The sequence below is a fragment of the Schistocerca cancellata genome, chromosome 4 (assembly GCF_023864275.1).
Source record: "Schistocerca cancellata isolate TAMUIC-IGC-003103 chromosome 4, iqSchCanc2.1, whole genome shotgun sequence".
NCBI lineage: Eukaryota > Metazoa > Arthropoda > Insecta > Orthoptera > Acrididae > Schistocerca > Schistocerca cancellata.
Window position 1 is genome coordinate 233885586 of NC_064629.1, and position 19701 is coordinate 233905286.

General features: G+C 40.0%; 1 protein-coding gene across 1 annotated transcript in view; it reads right to left on the reverse strand.

Annotated features, from left to right (window-relative positions):
• Positions 1-19701, reverse strand: part of LOC126184760 (spermatogenesis-defective protein 39 homolog) — a 115079-nt gene that overhangs the window by 82555 nt on the left and 12823 nt on the right. The window contains exon 3 of the mRNA XM_049927306.1: positions 7157-7246. Within this exon, the coding sequence (XP_049783263.1) occupies positions 7157-7246 (90 nt within the window). The remainder of the gene's footprint in view (positions 1-7156; positions 7247-19701) is intronic.

Sequence of the window (19701 nt, forward strand, 5' to 3'; positions counted from 1 at the left end):
ACTGAGCACTTGTACAAATTTGTGTCTGAAGTAGGATTCCCCATGTTTTGGTCTGTAGGAGAGAACATAATTGTCATGGCAATATGTGCCACTGCCCAGATGTCAAAATCTAGCTGAGACTGGGTCCAGGTCGTCAAGCTATGCTGGTTTAGCGGTCACTGCGTGCTGCCTGCCTCGTGTCTGTCATCACTGAGCACATTCCAATGCCACTTGCTCATGATAGCAGCAAACCTACTGCCTTCCACTGGATATGCAGCTCACTTGTTTTCCTGCACAGTGTCATCGGCAGGTCTGTCTCATCACATACGAGCCTGCTGTTGAAAATTTTGTTCCAATTTTGAGTGGATAAAGTGCTCACAAATGGAGGGTAGTGTGGAAGCAAGCAGTAGTGAACTATTCTGAGCTCTGTGAGACCGGATGGGGGCACTTACTCTTGCAGCAGGTGTTGATAGGGATGTATAGGCAAGCAGCTCTCTGCTGAGGTATGCAGAGGAACAGAAGATGATGTTAGCCAATTTGTTGCTAAAACCTTTTATTTCAAAACATAAATAAACGAAGATGTGTGCCTGAAGCGAGCAGATAGCAGGCAGCAGATGATGACCCTCAGACTTGAGCGCTCAGGTCAGATGCGCCTATGCAGGTGATCCACATGCATAGTAGAGTACAGCTTCACTACCTATGCACTGCATCAATTGGCTGCTGTTAAGTCAGGACAGTGGGCAGTAGTGCGTTCACCAGTAGCCTGGGCTTGGCAGGCTCACCCAGCGGGGCTGACAGGGTGATGAACATGGAATCGCAGCCTGGAGAATGGTGGCAGACTTCTAGCTGCCAGGTTCCTGGACAGTCAGGCAACGGTCGGTGGTTTGCATCCCGGTAACAGGGGTGGTGGCTACATCATGAATACAGTGGTGACCAGCATAGGCTGAGTCGCATGACATGACCCAGCTGTACTGATGATGACAGGTTGGCTCTGCCAGTTTAAATACAGCTGTCTGGTGTTGACCACATGGAAGATGCCACATTTCTATGTCACTCAGAAGCGTATTGAATGGGGCCAGTAGCTGAGGTCTGGCGGTTGCCACACATGAGTGGGTTAAATTGCAGAAGTTTCCTGAAAGCTGGTCAGTGTTACAGACCCAGCCGTTGACCCATGGAATGTGAGCACCGAAGTAGGCATGAGGAAGAGTGTTGCTGGAGGCAGGATATTGACTGCAGCTGCTGATGGTGACTGCACCCTGGTTATGACTCTGGACTCTTGGCTGTGCTCTATGCCACTTAACTCTTAAAAACACTGAATTACAAGAGCAACTGCAGTCAAAGGAAGAGCTGCATCTGATCAGAAAGTAGATGTCCAGGCAACGATGGATGATTATATAAGGCATGTTGACAGTCCTCCTCATGGATCACAGCCCAATGCAGCAAACAGTTTTCTGGCAGTTACTTTCATTACTTCCTTTTTGGGCAGTGCTCAGAGAATGTGGCCACAGTTCTGCAACATGTTTGCAATGTTGCTTAAATGTGGTTCTGGCACAATGAGTTTCAATTAAATGTAATGCATGTGAAGTGGTCATCATACACTCAAACTTATGTCCAATCAGTTGAGTCAGTGAATAAATTTCATATTTCAACAAAAGCTGCACGAGCCTCTACGGCGACAAGGTGTCCACCCTTTGTCAGTCCTCAGGAATTGATTTTGAAGCTTTTGATGACCAAATACACATAGCTTCATGTTGTAGCTATACTCTGGGGTCAGAGAAAGCAAGGAGTGATGTTCTACGAAAGGAGGCAGAGGTGAGGACATTAGACATATTTATTAAACAGATAAACCCACAAATTTGGGAGGGGGGGGGGAGGGGGAGTTAAAGGTGGTGTCAACCTCATTTTGACAGGTGGTGGTGTGTCTTGCACTAGTGCAAAAGGAAGCTAATCATTTCATTTCACTTTTTTCTTGTAGCAATGATTCTCTGCCATGTATTCACAACTGAGATAAATCGTAGGCCTCGTAAGCAGTCACATCATACTGCTGATGCTGTGCTCCATGTTGAACCTACTATAGAAAGATTGACCATGTAAGTGCTGACTCCAACCAATCACGAAACAGGCCAGAGCAAAGCCAAGGTAGATTTTGAGATTTTAGAGGTATTGGAAGGTCTGGTCAGCGAAATGGGATGGGGCCAATGTTGTCACTGCAGCAGACACCCATTAAAGTCAGTCAGTTTTAGTGGGTTAACAGAGGTGGTAAATGTGACTGTAGAAAGCAACATTAGAGGCAGATCTATTTAGATTTCAGTGGGAATACATACTTACTACTTTTACCTCCTCGCAATAAGCAGGCATTGAAGTTAACCCTGCTGTCCCAAGAGTGTACTGGGAACAGATACCATAAATCCTCTGGGTACCTGTTTTGTCAAAATAGAGATCGGTTGAAGTAAATATAAATATGATTCTGATAAGGATGTGCTAAGAAAAACGGCAGGATTTTGATGTCACTCTGTGGTGCGATTTCCTGTACCACTTTCAGAGCATCACTGATGCAGTCACAAACTGTCCCCTTTGGTTTGGAAGTGTACCAATTTGGTGGTGATAGCACTACAAACACGCAAGTATGTTACAGAAAAAGGCCTATCCCATGAGACTACATGAAACTATGTATCTTAGTGTTGAAAGCCAGTACACCTGAAACTACATGTGGTGAAATAGAGGAGTTAAGAGGACGGCAAACAGAATCTGAGCGTCTAATGAAACTAATTTCCTGGTTTGTCTGCTTAACCAGAATGGAATACTAGAGCTGTCCCAGATTCATATAAATGTGAATGGCAAAATGTGCACACCAGTTTGTTCGGATAATTTCGAAATACAAGATGTTATACTTCCATGTGGGACAGTAGTGGACAGAGGACAAGAAAGAGTTTACACTGAACTGTCACCAAGTTCCTGGAAACTTAGAATTGATGCAGAAAGAGTCCTGCATAGAGTCAAAAGCTGGTAAGCATGTACAATCATGCTGCTCTTTAGAATCCACTTAAAAGAAAAATTCCTGCTTTTATCAGAACCAGGCATAAACCTGTTTATCCAGTACTAAAGTAACTTGCATGGCTATTTAAGGAAAGACAATATATACTAACAACTGATTTAACAAAGCACAAAATCTCTACAGAGATTGCATGACCAATAGCTCAAAAGCTTTAACACATTCCCTATGTTTTACAATTGGTTATGAAGAAAGTATCCAACAGCAGTTAGATGCTACAATTAATTTAAGTTTCCTCTAGCCCTTGGGCATCACCTATCAATATCAGGCCCAAAAACACCATAGACAGCAAGAAAACTTACCACATTTGTATCTATATGTGAGTAGTGACACATCTACTGCATCATACTGATGAAACACTAAACCAATTAGGAAACTGTAAATATTCTACCAACCTAAGTATGAAGTCAAGCTATCATCATATTCCAACTGTGCCTACGACGGCCTTTATCATGCCTTCTGAACTACACAAGTTTCTTAGAATGCCCTCTGGTTTGGGAAATGCATCACCAATTTTCATTGGTTTGCAGATTTATTACTACACGGACTAAAAGCCACCATGTGTGTCTTGATGATGTCATTGTCTTTTCGCAGGTGATAAAGGAAAATGCTGAATGGCTAAGAAGTTTATGATCACATTTACGAGGTGCCAACTTAAGCTTAAAGTTGGAAAAGTGTTCTTCTGCAGAGTCTTAGATGCAGTACTTGGGCCATATAACAAGTTCTGCTGGGATAAAACCAAATCCGTGTCTCACAGAGGCTGCTGACAATTTACCAGCACCAAAAAATGTGAAAAACTGCACTTATTTCTTTGTCTCACTAATTATTACCACAGATTTGTACAAGATTATGCCACTGTCATGAAACCTTTAACAAAATTACTTAGAAAAGGGGTACTTTTAAACTGGACAGCACAATGTGAAATGACGATGAAATAAATTAAAGATGTTCTGGCAAAATTCCCCCAAATAATTTATCCAGACTTTGAAAAGCCATTTATTCTATCTTGTAATGCTGGTTGTGTTTTAAGTTAGGCGCAAAATGGTGTAGAGAAACCCACTGGTTGTGCATCTCATCAGCTCAACAAAGCAGAAATCACAAACTACTTCACGCGCTACCTTTACGGTACTCATTTTAAATTTAAATGGTCCAAATAGTCAACTGACAGGGTGGGTTTAGAAGGTGACCAAATACAATTATGAGGTATACCACACGCCTGGCAAAATGGACCAAAATGTCAATGCGCTAAGCTGAAAAGTTTGTGTGTTACAAGCAGATGAGTTACTTATTTCTGAATTGCAGGCATTCCGGGAATAAAATGCAGAATGTCTACAATTTGCTGCTCTTCCAGAATTCATGTCAGATGATGTGAGTGTATACAGGAAAATCCCATGATAGAATTGGTTAGTGATGCTGAAAATGCTCCAGCACCACATTATCATACAGTGTCATGACAGCACTCAAGCTTGTCATAGTGGAAAGTGGGCCACAAATGCATTAGCTGCAACAAATTGTTGGTGGAAGGGTCGTCCACGTGATACTGCAGGTAACATTTGTGCTTGCGTTCCTTGTGCATGAGAGAACAACAGACTAGACATAGAATCTGACTGGTAACTCTACCTGAGGCCTCCAGACCTTCTGAGATGTTTTTAGACATTCTTTGACTGTTTCTACAAATAACACAAGAAGATAAATACATTTTGTCAATTATCAATAGTTTTCGTGTTATCTAGTTCCAGTTGTAATTGCTAATATGAAAGTAGAAACTGTTGAAAAAGCTTTCATTACCCATGTGGTGGTGGTGATGATTACTGTTTGTGGCGTGCTCAACAAAGCAATTATCAGTGCCTGTACAAATTACCAATCTTTTCACAGTCTGGTGTTGCTAATTTCCTGAATCACGATGAAGTGATGACGACAACACAAACACCCAGTCCCTGAGTGGAGAAAACCCCCAGCCCACCACCTGTGTGGTTCTACCTTTCAGAAACACTGACACAATACTTACTGACCACGGGAGGGGTTTTATGTCTTCACTATTCGTACAAGTCTGTAAACTGCTACAGGGCCGAGTGTGTTCCCAAAACAATCAAAAAGATGCTTTCTTAGTACATTAATAATGGCTGGGGGGAAGTTCTTATTGCGCATTGTGTTTGCCTGTAACATTTGCATTCATGAATCGACTGGTCACCCTCCTTATGAAGTACAGTGTAGACAAAAGATAAGATCCCCTTTTGAATTAGAAAAACTGTCAGCAGGTACAGACTCAGGTGCAATTAAAGGGCAAGCCAGGAGACAAAGCTATTTGGAGAAAGGTGCAACAGAATAATTCAGATATTGCTGCTTATATCACCTGTGAATGTAGACCTACAATTAAAAGACCACATGGTGACTGTACATTTCAACAGGCAAAAGCCTTATCATGATCATTTGGTACTGCCACCACTTGTAATTTCCACTGATCCACTGTGAGCCAAACCCAGTAACTTGCAAGGCATTAAAAGAAGTAAGAAGCCTCTGCTCCTGGTGCCATATCAGTATGCATTACACTCTTAATACTTGTACGCACTGTGGTCAAGGGATAGAGGTGACTTCCCTCTAATTGTTCTTACTGAAATCTGTGTGCTCCAAACTGTATATCTTAGTGAAACCATTTCCAAATACCAATGCCCACTCCATGAACCAAGTTTTCTATAACTCAGCCTTTCCTTTCCATCTGATTCTTGGACGATTTGTGAATACGACACAAAATGCCCTAAGGCTGCTCGCTAACTCAGCCGTCACAAATATTGCCTCTGAATATGGAACTGGAGACATCAATATCCCTACTACCACTTATAACCCCTGAATTCCATTCTCTGTATCATCCTGCGTGAAGTCCTCACTCAGCTCTAAGTGAGCCATGGGAGCTGGAAACAAATGCACAATGTTTTTGCTTTCCACGAAAATTGTGGCAAGATGAACAGATGGTCACTCCTTTAATCCATGTTCTACAAAGCCCCTCTGATAGTGTGCTTTTATTCCCTGTAGTCTCAAATAGTTTCCACACCTCGGGCGGCATAAGTTGGGAAAAATTTTCCGTACAGCCAAGCCACAGCAGGACTGCAGTGTGGAGTTGCGACAGCTGAGGTACCTTTCCGTATAGTAAGCTATGCTGATGTCATATGCTTTGAGCTTTGACATACAAACTGTGGACCCTTTGCAGAAAGAGTACCCAGTGCACTGATGAAAGACGGATGCAGTGTTTTGCATTTCAGAGCAGTAGGGTCCATCCTCGTGCTGGCAGGACGGCTGTGCCCAGCGCTTGCTGCTGCCTCCTCATTACTTCTGCCCTTCCTCTGAGAGTATGCATGCAGCACTGAGCTTGGTGCCTGCCACTGCACTCTCCTACTCTCCCTACCTGCCTCTTACAGCCTGGAAGCCGTGCTGCTCTGTGACGCAGCTCTCCCACCTTCCCCAATGCCTGCATGTGGCCTACTATTCACAAGCAAGCTGGCTGTGCAACTCCATGTGAAATCTTATTCTTACTGTAGTCAAGGTGTGTCAAAAGGAGTTTTTCTGGTTTATCCTGTAGATGAAATTCTGCCTGAAAGCAAGTTTAATTTCTGGTGTCCATGTTATATAAAGTAATTATAACTATTGTTACCAGTTTCAGTGTGTAGTTCCAGTAATATATTAGTGTTATTGATATCACAGTTTTTCTTAATAAATAATTAGGGCCAGTGCATTTTGTAAAATACCTCTAAATACTGTTAATATGTGTTACCATATTTTAATTAGCAATGACCATGACTAGTCTTTGAAAAATGAACTGCTTTTATATAGTGAGCAGTGATTCACGATATTGTGAATATTATACTGATATAATCTACCATCATCATGGCAGGGGACAGCAAATGTATATTTTCCGAGAAATCAAAAAACAAAAACTTTTTTATGTAACCATAAGGTTAATTCTGTACAGTGTAAAGGTTCATGTTCACATGAGATAATGAACTGTATTGCCATCCCTGTCATTCCTAAGCTTGTGCTCTATGTAAATTTCTTTGCGTATCATATGAAACCAATGACAATAACACACATATACAGCAGAAAAGACAAAGCTTGGCAGTTTGTTTTACTTACTGCAATTCAGAGACTGTTCTGATATTAATGACAGGAGTGGTGTTGCCTGAGATTTCTTGGGATCCACTGCAGATATCTTTGACAGCATTCCTTAGAAAACAAATGAACAAATAAATATAAAGCTCATAATAGGCTACAAGCAGAAATGAGAAATGCATTATCAGTGGTAACCTTCTCAACAAGTATGTAAATCAACAAAAACTGTAAACAATTTTGAGCACATGGACATCACAAAAGAGTAGATCTACAAAGAAACTCCCCAACGATATTTAGTTTTATCCTGGAATATCTGTAGCTCTATGTTAGAGGCAAACACCACAGTACAGAAAAATATGGCAGAATATATAATAACAATAATTAACAAGCCACATGTGAAATTAATTTTTGGAAGCTACCCTTCAGAGCAGAGGAATTGATGCAATTGTGAAAAAACACTTAACATAAATAGGAAGCAGCATACATAATGGAAACCACCTTTCAAAACACTATATTAGCATATGAATATAATAATGAGAAAACTGGTGCTAAAGGAATAAAATCTGGCTACAGAGGATGCTCTTAATGGCCATGTTCCACAGATATTCTGGTAGCCTGCCATATTCATCATCATCATCATCTGATAAAGCCAGATTAAATTAAATAAATAAATGTTAACTGTATTTTTCTGTCAAATGATGATTTATATATATATAGTAAAGAATATGATATATGGAAGATACACTTCTGTAGCAGCCAAGTGGGGTTATATAAGAACATATGCTTTCACTGGCAGTGGCAATTTGATTGAAATTCTTTTGGGTATTATATTACATCATCAAGAAACACTAAAAGTAACTACATTTAAGTGTGTGTGGGGGGGGGGGGGGGGGGAGGGAGGGAGGCTCTGTAGATAATTCAGAGAAATTTATAGAGTACAGTGGTCCATACATGTGAATTATTAATACAGTAATATCTCAACCTCCTCCCCCCCCCCCCCCAAAGAACCACGGGTGGTGAGATGGGCTGCATGCCTCAGTGATACAGACAGCCATATGTAAGTGCAACCACAATGGAGGCATATCTGCTGAGAAGGCAGACAAATCTGTGGTTTCTGAAGAGGGACAGCAGCCTTTTTAGTTGTTGCCAGGGCAACAGTCTGGATGATTGACTGAACTGGTCTTGTAATATCAACCAAAATGGCATTGCTGTGCTGGCACTGTGAACAGCTGAAAGCAATAGGAAACTACAGCCATAATTTTTCCCGAAGACAGGCAGCTCTACTGTATGCATAAACGATTATGACATCCTGTTTGGTAAAATATTCCACAGACAAAACAGTCCCCCATTCAAACCTCTGTGTGGGAACTTCTCAGTAGGATGTCATCAGGGGAAATAAAACCGGCATTCTACGAATCGGAGAGTGGAGTGTTATATACCTTAATCATGCAGTTAGGTTATAAAATTTAAAAAGGGAAATGATTAGATTGAAATTAAATATAGTGGCAGGATGAACAGGGCTTCTGGTCAGGTGAATACAGGGTTATAAACACAAAATCAAATATGGGTAATGCAGGAGTACATTTAATAATGAATCAGAAAATAGGAATGCAGATAAGTTACTATGAACAGCATAGTGAATGCATTATTGTGGCCAAGATACACATGAAGCCAACACCTACCACAGCAGTACATGTTTATATGCCAACTAGCTCTGCAGATGATAATGAGATTGAAGCAATGTATGATGATATGTAATAAATTATTCAGATAGTTAAGAGAGATGAAAATTTAATTGTGGTGGGGGACTGGAATTTGATAGTAGGAAAAAGATGAGACGGAAACAAAGTAGGTGAATACGGACTGAGGAAATTACCTGGTAGAATTTTGCACAGAACATAATTTAATCATTGCTAACACTTGGTTTAAAAATTTTGAAAGAAGGTTGTATATGAGAAAGAGATCTGGAGACACTAGGGGATTTAAGATTGATTATACAGGGTGGTTCATGAAGATAAATATGTTATTCAACAAGTAAAACTAAAGAAAAAAAGTTCATATAAACATAGGTCCAAAAATGTTTAGTTACGGAGTTACAGTTAATAAAAGATTTTGCCTGAAATTTAGCAACTTCGCTAATGTGAAGCCATCGCAAAACTGTACGAGGTTAAAGTAAAGCACGATTTCCATTTATTTTGTTGTTATTGGTCTGGTGAATCGAATAAAACATGTCACAGACGTGAATCTGCAATAGTTTTCCTGAACATCCACAGAAGCAAAGATTATAATACAAGTACATTTGTTTACTTTCCATTAAGAATGTAGAAACATTTATGTCATTGTTGGCAACCATTACTGAGTTGTTTCTGCCATTTCCTCACCTTGAAATGAGTTAGCTTCTGTGTTGTTCAGTGAAAGGACATAATAAAAACAGTGTATCTAAATGAAACCACATAGTAACTGTTGTAGTTTGTAGATTATTTATGAAATAGGTATGCCTTTCAAATTTACAACAGACGAATATGCCGATATGGTATTTATTTATGGCAAATGTGACAGTAACGCTATGGCTGCAGTTAATGAAATTTCAAATTTACAACAGATAAATACACCGATAAGGTGTTTATTTATGGCAAATGTGATGGTAACGCTATAGCTGCAGTTAACGAATATCGTGTACATTATCCAACTCAGAGGATTCCGAATGCACGAACCATTAGTGGAGTATTTTGAATGTTATGGGAGACAGGTTCTCTACCTAGCGTTCAAAATCAGCATGAGCACTTGATAAGTGAAGACGATGATGAGGATATTATAGATGCTGTTCAACATAGCCCGGGTACCATGTACATGACGTACCTCTCAATGATTAGGCATTTCACAATCTAAGATATGGCGTACACTGAGGTACAATAATCTGTATCCTTACCATAAACAAAAAGTGCATCATTTACATCTGGGAGATCCTGTCCTTCACTTGGAGTTGTGCAACTGGTTAAATACTAATCGGCAGTTACAAAAACACATTTTATTTACTGATGAGGCACAGTTTACTTGAGATGGTATAAACAGTTTACATAATGAGCATGTACAGTCTGAAGCAAATCCACAACACAATTTCCAGCAGCAATTTAGCATAAATGTGTGATGTGGTATAATCAACACACACTTTACTGGACCTTTCACTTCCCCTGGACATCTAACTAGTGAGACATACTTCCAATTCCTTCAAGAAGAAATGCCTCGCTTGCTCAAAGATGTCCATTTGCTACGCGATTGCAAATGTATTTTGAACATGTCGGCACACCTGCACATTCCACCAATGGCATTGCTGCACATTTAAATGAACATTTTCCCCAGAAATGGATTGTTCATGGTGCTACATGTCTGTGGCCACCTAGATTGCCCAATTTAACACCATTTATGAGGACAAAGTCAATACACGTGAGGCATTACTTGCTCGCATTATGAATGCAATAGACAAAATCAAGAACAACCATGTGAAACTTTTATTGTGAATGTATTGTGAAATTGTATGTACACTATACAACTTCCTTAACACTGAGCTTTGTTTTTTCTGGTTTAACATGAATTCACGTGTGCAATGGTATTAATAAAAGCAAATTATCTGACACATTCATACAATTTCAGTTAACATTATTACCATCATTTTTCCAAAAATTCTCTACAACCTCTGTTGAGAACATTGTGCAATTGTGTAGAATTTAAAAAACAAACTGGGCCAAGTAGTTAATAAATTAAAAAATTTATGAAATTACTTCTTTGCTTCTCTGGATGTTCTGGAAAACTACTGCAGATACATGTTTGGGACATGTTTTGTTAGATTCACCAGATCAATAACAATAAAATAAATGGAAATCGTGCTTTACTTTAATCTCGTACAGTTTTGCAATGGCTTCATATTAGTGAAGTTGCTTAATTTCAGGTAAAGTCTTTTATTAGCCGTAAGTCCATAACTAAATATTTGTGGACCTATGTCTGTATGAACTTTTGTCTTTATTTTTACTTGTAGAATAACATTGGAATATTTGCACAGCTTCATAAATCACCCTGTATAATGGTAAGACAGAGATTTTGGAACCAGATTTTACACTGTAAGACATTTCCAGGAGCAAATGTGGGCTCTGGACACAATTTATTGGTTATGAACTGCCCTAAACTAAGAAAAATAGCAGAAATGTAGGAAATTAAAGACATGGAACCTGGATACGTTGAAAGAACTAGGGGTTGTTGAGAGTTTCAGAGAGAGCATTAGGCAATGATTGAATGGAACAGGGGAAAGGAATACAGCTTGGAGAGATGAAATAGTGAAGGCAGCAGAGGGTCAAATAGGTAAAACGGCAAAGCCTAGCAGAAATCCTTGGATAACATGGGATATACTGAATTTAACTAATGAAAGGAGAAAATATAAAAATGCAGCAAATGAAGCAGGTGAAAGGGAATACAAATTTCTAAAAAATGAGACTGGTGGTAAGTGCAAAATGGCTAAGCCAGAATGGCTAGAGGACAAATTTAATGATTTAGAAGCATATTTCACAAGTGGTAAGATAGATACCACCTACAGGAAAATTAAAAAGGTCTTAAGAGAAAAGAGATGCAGCTATATGAATATCAAGAGCTCAGATGGAAAACCAATCCTAAGCAAAGACGGGAAAGCTGAAAGATGGATGGAGTATATAGAGGGAGATGAACTTGAAGGCAATATTGCAGAAATGGAAGAGGATGCAGATAAACATGAGATGGGAGATATGTTACAGTATGGTGAATTTGACAAAGCACTGAAAGACATTCGTTGAAACAAGGTCCCAGAATACACAACATTCCATCAGAACTACTGATAGCCTTGGGAGAGTTATCCATGAGAAAACTCTTCCATCTAGTGTGCAAGATGTATGAGGCAGGTGTGAAATACCACCAAACTTCAAGAAGAATGTAATAATTACAGTTCAAAAGAAAGCAAAACAGGTACTGACAGGTGTGAATATTACCAAACTATCAGTTTAATAAGTCATGGTTGCAAAATACTAACACAAATTATTTGCAAAAGAATGGGAAAACTAGTAGTAGCCAACTTCTGGGAAGATCAGTTTGGATTCTGCAGAAATGTAGGGCAACACTAACCCTAGGAAGGCAAACCTACTTTTATAGCAGTTGTGTACTCAGAGAAAGTTTTGGACAATGTTGACTGGAATACTTTCTTTGCAATTATGAAGGTAGCAGGGGGTAAAATACAGGAAGTGAAAGGCTATTTACAACTAAGACACAGCAAAGAACATGGAAGAGCAGTTGAACAGAATGGACAATATCTTGAAAGGAAGATATAAGATGAACATCAACAAAAGCAAAACAAGGATAATGGAATGTAGTCGAATTAAATTAGATGATGTTGAGGGAATTAGATTAGGAAATGAGACACTTAAAGTAGTAGATGAGCTTTGTTACTTGGGCAGCAAAATAACTAAGGATGGCTGAAGCAGAAAAGATAAAAAATGTAAACTGGTAATGGCAAGAAGAGCATTTCTGAACAAGTGTAATCAGTGAATATAGATTTAAGTGTTAGGAAGTCTTTTCTGATAGTATTTGGATGGAGTGTAGCCATGTATGGAAGTGAAACACAGACAATAGAAAGTTTAGACAAGAAGAGAACAGAAGCTTCTGATAGAAGAATGCCACAGATTAGATGGGTGGATCGCATAACTAATGAGTAGCAACTGAACAGAATTGGGGAGAAAAGAAATTTGTAGCACAACCTGACTAGAAGAAGGTATCAGTTGATAGGACACATTCTGACAAATCAAGGGATCACCAATTTAGTGTTGGAGGGAAGAGTGGAGGGTAAAAATTGTAGAGGGAGACCAAGAGGTGAATTCAGTGAGTAGATTCAGAAGGATGTAAGTTGCAGTAGTTATTGGGAGATCAAAAGGCATTCACAAGACAGAGTAGCATGGAGAGCAGTATCAAACCTGTCTTCAGACTGAAGACCACAACAACAATACATCTCCAACAGAGTGAAAACTTCAAGCGTGTTGAAATTACGACATTTCAAGTTACATTCAAATTTGTTATGTGGCCCTTTTAACAAGAAAAAGTTGACTTTAAACAGAAACATCAGAAGGGGACAGCTGCAATATCAGAGTGCATACGTGGACAAGAAAAGAAAGTCCCGGATTTTGCCGGTTGAAAATACATTTTCTCCCGTGTGAAAATACACTTCTTCTGTGTTAAGTGACAGTATACTTTTCCTCGGAACAGTAAAACTTATCAGTCCTTTGAACATTGAATAGTTATGGTTTTATACACCGGCGTAGAATTTCCCGGTCCTTTAGGAAACCAAACTCAGTTAAAAAAAAATTGGGAAGATCTTAGATGTACAACAACATGTACGCTGCAAATTTTCATATTACGAAAGTATAAATTTGAATTCCACCAAACACCACATGTTACTTTCCAAAACATTGAAATTGAGATTGCGATGCGCTTTTGTAAGCTACTTATAGCTCATATCACGTGATCTCGCCAGCCAATGACCGCGGATATTCAGAGAATAGGACACATGATGTAGTTAGCCAATAGCAATATCACTGTTAAGCAGCGCGTATACACAAACTGGAAAAGTTAATGGTTTAAATTAATATAAATAGTGATGCTACAAGGAAAGAAAAGCTTTCGCATATAATACTGGTCTCGAAGATTAATAAGCTGTGAGAGAAGCTAAGCTTTCACATATAATATTGATCTTTTTAGCACGTGTCACACTTTAAGATATATCACACAAATGTGACAGTAAACTTTTTAATAATGACATAAATGCCTGATCATCTGGGCTCGAAATTTTTCTAAATGGTCATCCTCAAAAAGATGATTTTTAAATGAGAGGCAAACACTCTGTGACTTAAGAAATTCATTGTACATTCACACACATAGTTCAGTTTGCACAAAATAAAATTTACTTTGAAAGTAACGCTTTTCAAACAACCATTCACAATATTTTCCTGCGACCTGTGCATGTAAAACATTAAAAGATCTTACATTGTAAAAAAAACAAGACATCAGGGGTACTCAAAGAGCATTGGAATTTCGTGAACCATAATAAAATGCACAATTTGGCTTACAGTGCACATTCCTATGTAAATTTTCTTGCAGAACCAGTACTGTATTATCTCATTTTTGGTTCTTTATTATGGCATAATGACATACGTGCTAGAATATGAAAAGATGCACTTTGAAATGCAGTAGTGTGGAATTAAACACTTTGTTTCAAATAAATTGACTGCCTCAGCGGAAAAGCCAAATTTCTTTAGCAAACCAACAAAAATAACTTCATTGTTCTGCAAGGCGACTAATGCTTGACTGTCAGAAAGGTAGAAATAAAATCTGAAACTAATAACAATTTTAGCCTTCCGTAATTATGTGAATGTATTTTAATACACTTGACAGTTCCCAGGCACAGAAATCTGTTTTGTTTTCATTTGACATGAGAGCAATAAATGAAGAGGAAACAGCAAAATCACTAAACGTAAACACGAGTCACATAGAGACTATCCACCTCCTCACTAAACACAGACTGCTCCGTGCATCAGCACCAGATCAACGATATTACTGAACCGCGGCAATACTAGATAGTGGTTCCCTGACCCCCACCCCTTCCTCCCTCGAGCGTTTAAGGTAGAATGCCAAAAACTTAAAAAAAAAATCGACTTTTCAAAAATACACTCCTGGAAATGGAAAAAAGAACACATTGACACCGGTGTGTCAGACCCACCATACTTGCTCCGGACACTGCGAGAGGGCTGTACAAGCAATGATCACACGCACGGCACAGCGGTCACACCAGGAACCGCGGTGTTGGCCGTCGAATGGCGCTAGCTGTGCAGCATTTGTGCACCGCCGCCGTCAGTGTCAGCCAGTTTGCCGTGGCATACGGAGCTCCATCACAGTCTTTAACACTGGTAGCATGCCGCGACAGCGTGGACGTGAACCGTATGTGCAGTTGACGGACTTTGAGCGAGGGCGTATAGTGGGCATGCGGGAGGCCGGGTGGACGTACCGCCGAATTGCTCAACACGTGGGGCGTGAGGTCTCCACAGTACATCGATGTTGTCGCCAGTGGTCGGTGGAAGGTGCACGTGCCCGTCGACCTGGGACCGGACCGCAGCGACGCACGGATGCACGCCAAGACCGTAGGATCCTACGCAGTGCCGTAGGCGACCGCACCGCCACTTCCCAGCAAATTAGGGACACTGTTGCTCCTGGGGTATCGGCGAGGACCATTCGCAACCGTCTCCATGAAGCTGGGCTACGGTCCCGCACACCGTTAGGCCGTCTTCCGCTCACGCCCCAACATCGTGCAGCCCGCCTCCAGTGGTGTCGCGACAGGCGTGAATGGAGGGACGAATGGAGACGTGTCGTCTTCAGCGATGAGAGTCGCTTCTGCCTTGGTGCCAATGATGGTCGTATGCGTGTTTGGCGCCGTACAGGTGAGCGCCACAATCAGGACTGCATACGACCGAGGCACACAGGGCCAACACCCGGCTTCATGGTGTGGGGAGCGATCTCCTACACTGGCCGTACACCACTGGTGATCGTCGAGGGGACACTGAATAGTGCACGGTACATGCAAACCGTCATCGAACCCATCGTTCTACCATTCCTAGACCGGCAAGGGAACTTGCTGTTCCAACAGGACAATGCACGTCCACATGTATCCCGTGCCACCCAACGTGCTCTAGAAGGTGTAAGTCAACTACCCTGGCCAGCAAGAGCTCCGGAACTGTCCCCCATTGAGCATGTTTGGGACTGGATGAAGCGTCGTCTCACGCGGTCTGCACGTCCAGCACGACCGCTGGTCCAACTGAGGCGCCAGGTGGAAATGGCATGGCAAGCCGTTCCACAGGACTACATCCAGCATCTCTACGATCGTCTCCATGGGAGAATAGCAGCCTGCATTGCTGCGAAAGGTGGATATACACTGTACTAGTGCTGACATTGTGCATGCTCTGTTGCCTGTGTCTATGTGCCTGTGGTTCTGTCAGTGTGATCATGTGATGTATCTGACCTCAGGAATGTGTCAATAAAGTTTCCCCTTCCTGGGACAATGAATTCACGGTGTTCTTATTTCAATTTCCAGGAGTGTATGTTCAGTTTGTAGTGCACATCTTTCTGAAAACTCTGATATATAAAACATGTGTTCGAGGAAATGTAAGACACGTTATTTGGTCTTATGTGCGCCAAAGTGCAGTGCCCCGCCTCTTCACACAGCATTCTTCTATTGCATGTCATTGTATTTTGCTCTGTGGAATTCAAACGTATAATATTTTGTAATGGATGACATCAAACTGTATTCAGGACAGTGGACATTAAAATATCCTGTGGTTTCTCTCCTGCTCCCAGTCGGCCAGTTTGACATCCAGTCCGTCTTTATTTCTTCAATCCTTAAGTCCTAGCATTTTCTTCTCTCTAACCTTGCTACAACTTTACATGGTGTCTTTTCTGCGAGAGGATGTATTACCTCATCAAACATTTTGTCACATGAAAAAACGAAATGTCGCTGTCTAATACTGAAAAAGGTGTTAATACAAACAGTACCCAAGACTGATGTGGTTTCTCTATATGATAATGTGTATTTTGTCACTGTCTGCTAGATAAAACAAAATAGGCCTGTCAAATATTGCAGCAATTGTAACATACACTAAATAAACAGAATGTTTTAGCACAAATGGTCACATTTTTTAACACGACAGAGTACAATTCACTAAGTACCAATATCAAATGCCTATTAGGTCTACTACAAGCAAAAAGCTTAACATTAGGAAATAGTTTCACATTTCATTTGTATGCTCCAGCTTCTCAAGCATGAGATTGAAAAGTAGTAGTACAAAATTTTTATATAAATTTGGAATCGTCATATTCTTCCGTAATTTGTGTGATATCCCCGTTTCTTCTCCTTGCTAGTTCTAACGATCAATCTTGTTATCGGGTCATTCCATGCCAAGTTGTCTAGAGGCCCCCACATGACCCTCATGGATTTTGATGAAATTTTGTATGAACATTCACGCATGTTCTCAATGAACACTGGTAATGTTTCAGTTTCAGAAATTCAATACTTGCAGAGATATAGTCACTTGTTTGAAACCATAGCACAGCTTCCAATAGTGCATCCTTGAATTTTCAGCAAATTTGACATGTGATATCTCTGTAAGTATTTGCATGAAAGAAACAAAACTTGGCCATCTTACACAACTTTTAGAGCTCTTTAAAATAAAATATTAAGAAAAGGATTTCTGAGCAATTTTCATTTAGATAATTTGAAGCAAAGTTGGGCGAAAAAATAGCTATTTAAAAAAAATGCAATCTTTAGTTTTTTATATCTCCAAAAGTAATTGTAGGATGTACATGAAACTTTGCACACCATAACTCACCAACACAAAGTCTTAGAATATAAAATTTCATTCTACTATTGCTTTCCATTATTTCACAAATCTAGGGTGAAGTTGACGATTTTTCAAAAAGTGCTAAAAATGGGTATTTTTAGTCAAATTTTTCAAAAAAGTGTCTAAGCTATATAGAAAAGAGGATTTGGTTTTGCAATGCAAGCATATAAGAACCTAAAAAGTAGCATCATCAAAGAGGCGCACTGGATGTTTGAACATATTTTTCTGGCACTCAAATTATACATGAAATCTTTTATTTTGCATTATACATGCTTATTAATGTCTGGGATAAGTGAAATAAGAAGTCCTGATGAATAGGACGTAGCTTAAGTCCGAATAGCAAAAGAATAAAAATAGAAACAATGTTATTTCTTAATTGTCACCTCCCCCCCCCCCCTACTCTCTCTCTCTCTCTCTCTCTCTCTCTCTCTCTCTCTCTCTCTCTCTCTCTCTCTCTCTCACACACACACACACTATTAGTTGCCTGTTTAATGAACAACGCCAGCTTACTGATGGAAAAGAAGTGTATAAATGAGTTGCTATGGTCCATGGTGGCTAAACCACTGCTAGTTTCATTTCACCTGAGAAAACCATCATTCCCATTGCCATAGGGGCCACGCCCGATAGCTTAGCAACAACAGCCACGGGTGGGTTTCTTTACCACAGGATCCCAAGCCTGATAAGGGTTTCTTTACACAGGTTCCCAAGCCCGATAGTAAAATTATTTAAGTGCCCTGTGTAAAATTAGAAGGCACTCTTGGGTTCCTTAGATTGTTTCCTCTAACCTATTTCAATTTTTGATATTCTACATTAATTTTCTGATGAATATCAAGAGGAATGGTGTATTGCCGGCCAGACGAATTTACTGATGGAGCTGGAATAACTGCAATAATGTGGTGTTCCGGAACCCAGCACTTGTCACTTCTTGGTGGCCAATAAAATGAATTTGCTGGACCGTGTGGGTGCATAAAGTTTATTAATGCAGCCCTTTGCTCTGTGGAGATCTCACAGATATTCCCAATCCACCACACGTTTTCATAGATGCATGCAACATATTGTCCTGGTTAGAGAGCAGACATTAATATGCCTCCTTCATTACTGTGACCCATTTTAGCTAGAAAAGATGAACAATCATTTGAAACTCTGCTGACCTGAATTGTTGTTTCATCAATAGGTAAAAAGAGATGATTTTCTCTAGTGCCTGCTACAGTTTGTCCAAGTTTTAAACCTCTATTCTTGTGACACAATATTTTTTTCAATTTCATCTTTACTGAAGAAAACAAATTTAATTCCATTAATGTTTTCAGAGCAGAAGTGAAACAGATCTAGGGGAGTAAGAATTTGTCCATTAAGTGGCCGTTGCAAGCTTGCTCTTGCTGCTAACTGCTTTGTTGTACTTCCAATCCCATCACAAGGTGATCTTTTTTTCCAGGGCACACTCTACTATACTCATCATCTTCAAAAAAATTTCACACTCTACTAGCAACTTCTGCTGGTAATTTCCTGCTTTGCCTATTTTTGGGAAGTGCCAGAATGCCCTTCTCTGCCTTAAGCTTTCGAGCATTCTTCACCATTCTTTCGGACACGCTGAACTGAGCTGCTGTTTGTCTGACTGTCCAACTTACAGGTGCCAAGGTTCAAATTTGCATCTGTTCTTTATGAATTGCATTCTGCATCTTGGCTTTCAGTTCAGTCAGCAAACGTGCATAGTCGGCACAGTTTCCACATTCCTTAATTTCACTAGCATTTTCAATTTGTCGGTTTACTCCCATTGCATTTGCAATTCTGTTTCTAATCACATTTTGAACCTTTTGAATTTTCTTCTTCACATATTGAGGCTTATCTCTGTAGCTTACTGTTCTCTTCAGGGGTGAAATACCGACAGACAATAAGCTATTATTTAATTCTTCTTTTAGTGTAAAGTCCTCATCAGAATGTGACGATGAGGCTGATAAAGCTTCGTCCAAGCATTCATTTAAGGTAGTCCTGCAAACCGGACAAATTTTCTGACCTGGCTTTATGTTATTAACAAGCTGCTTCTTCAACATATCAGAAACCTTATTAGCTGTTTCAGTATCAAGAGTGCGAATTCCTGCCTTAACATTATAATTCACCTTC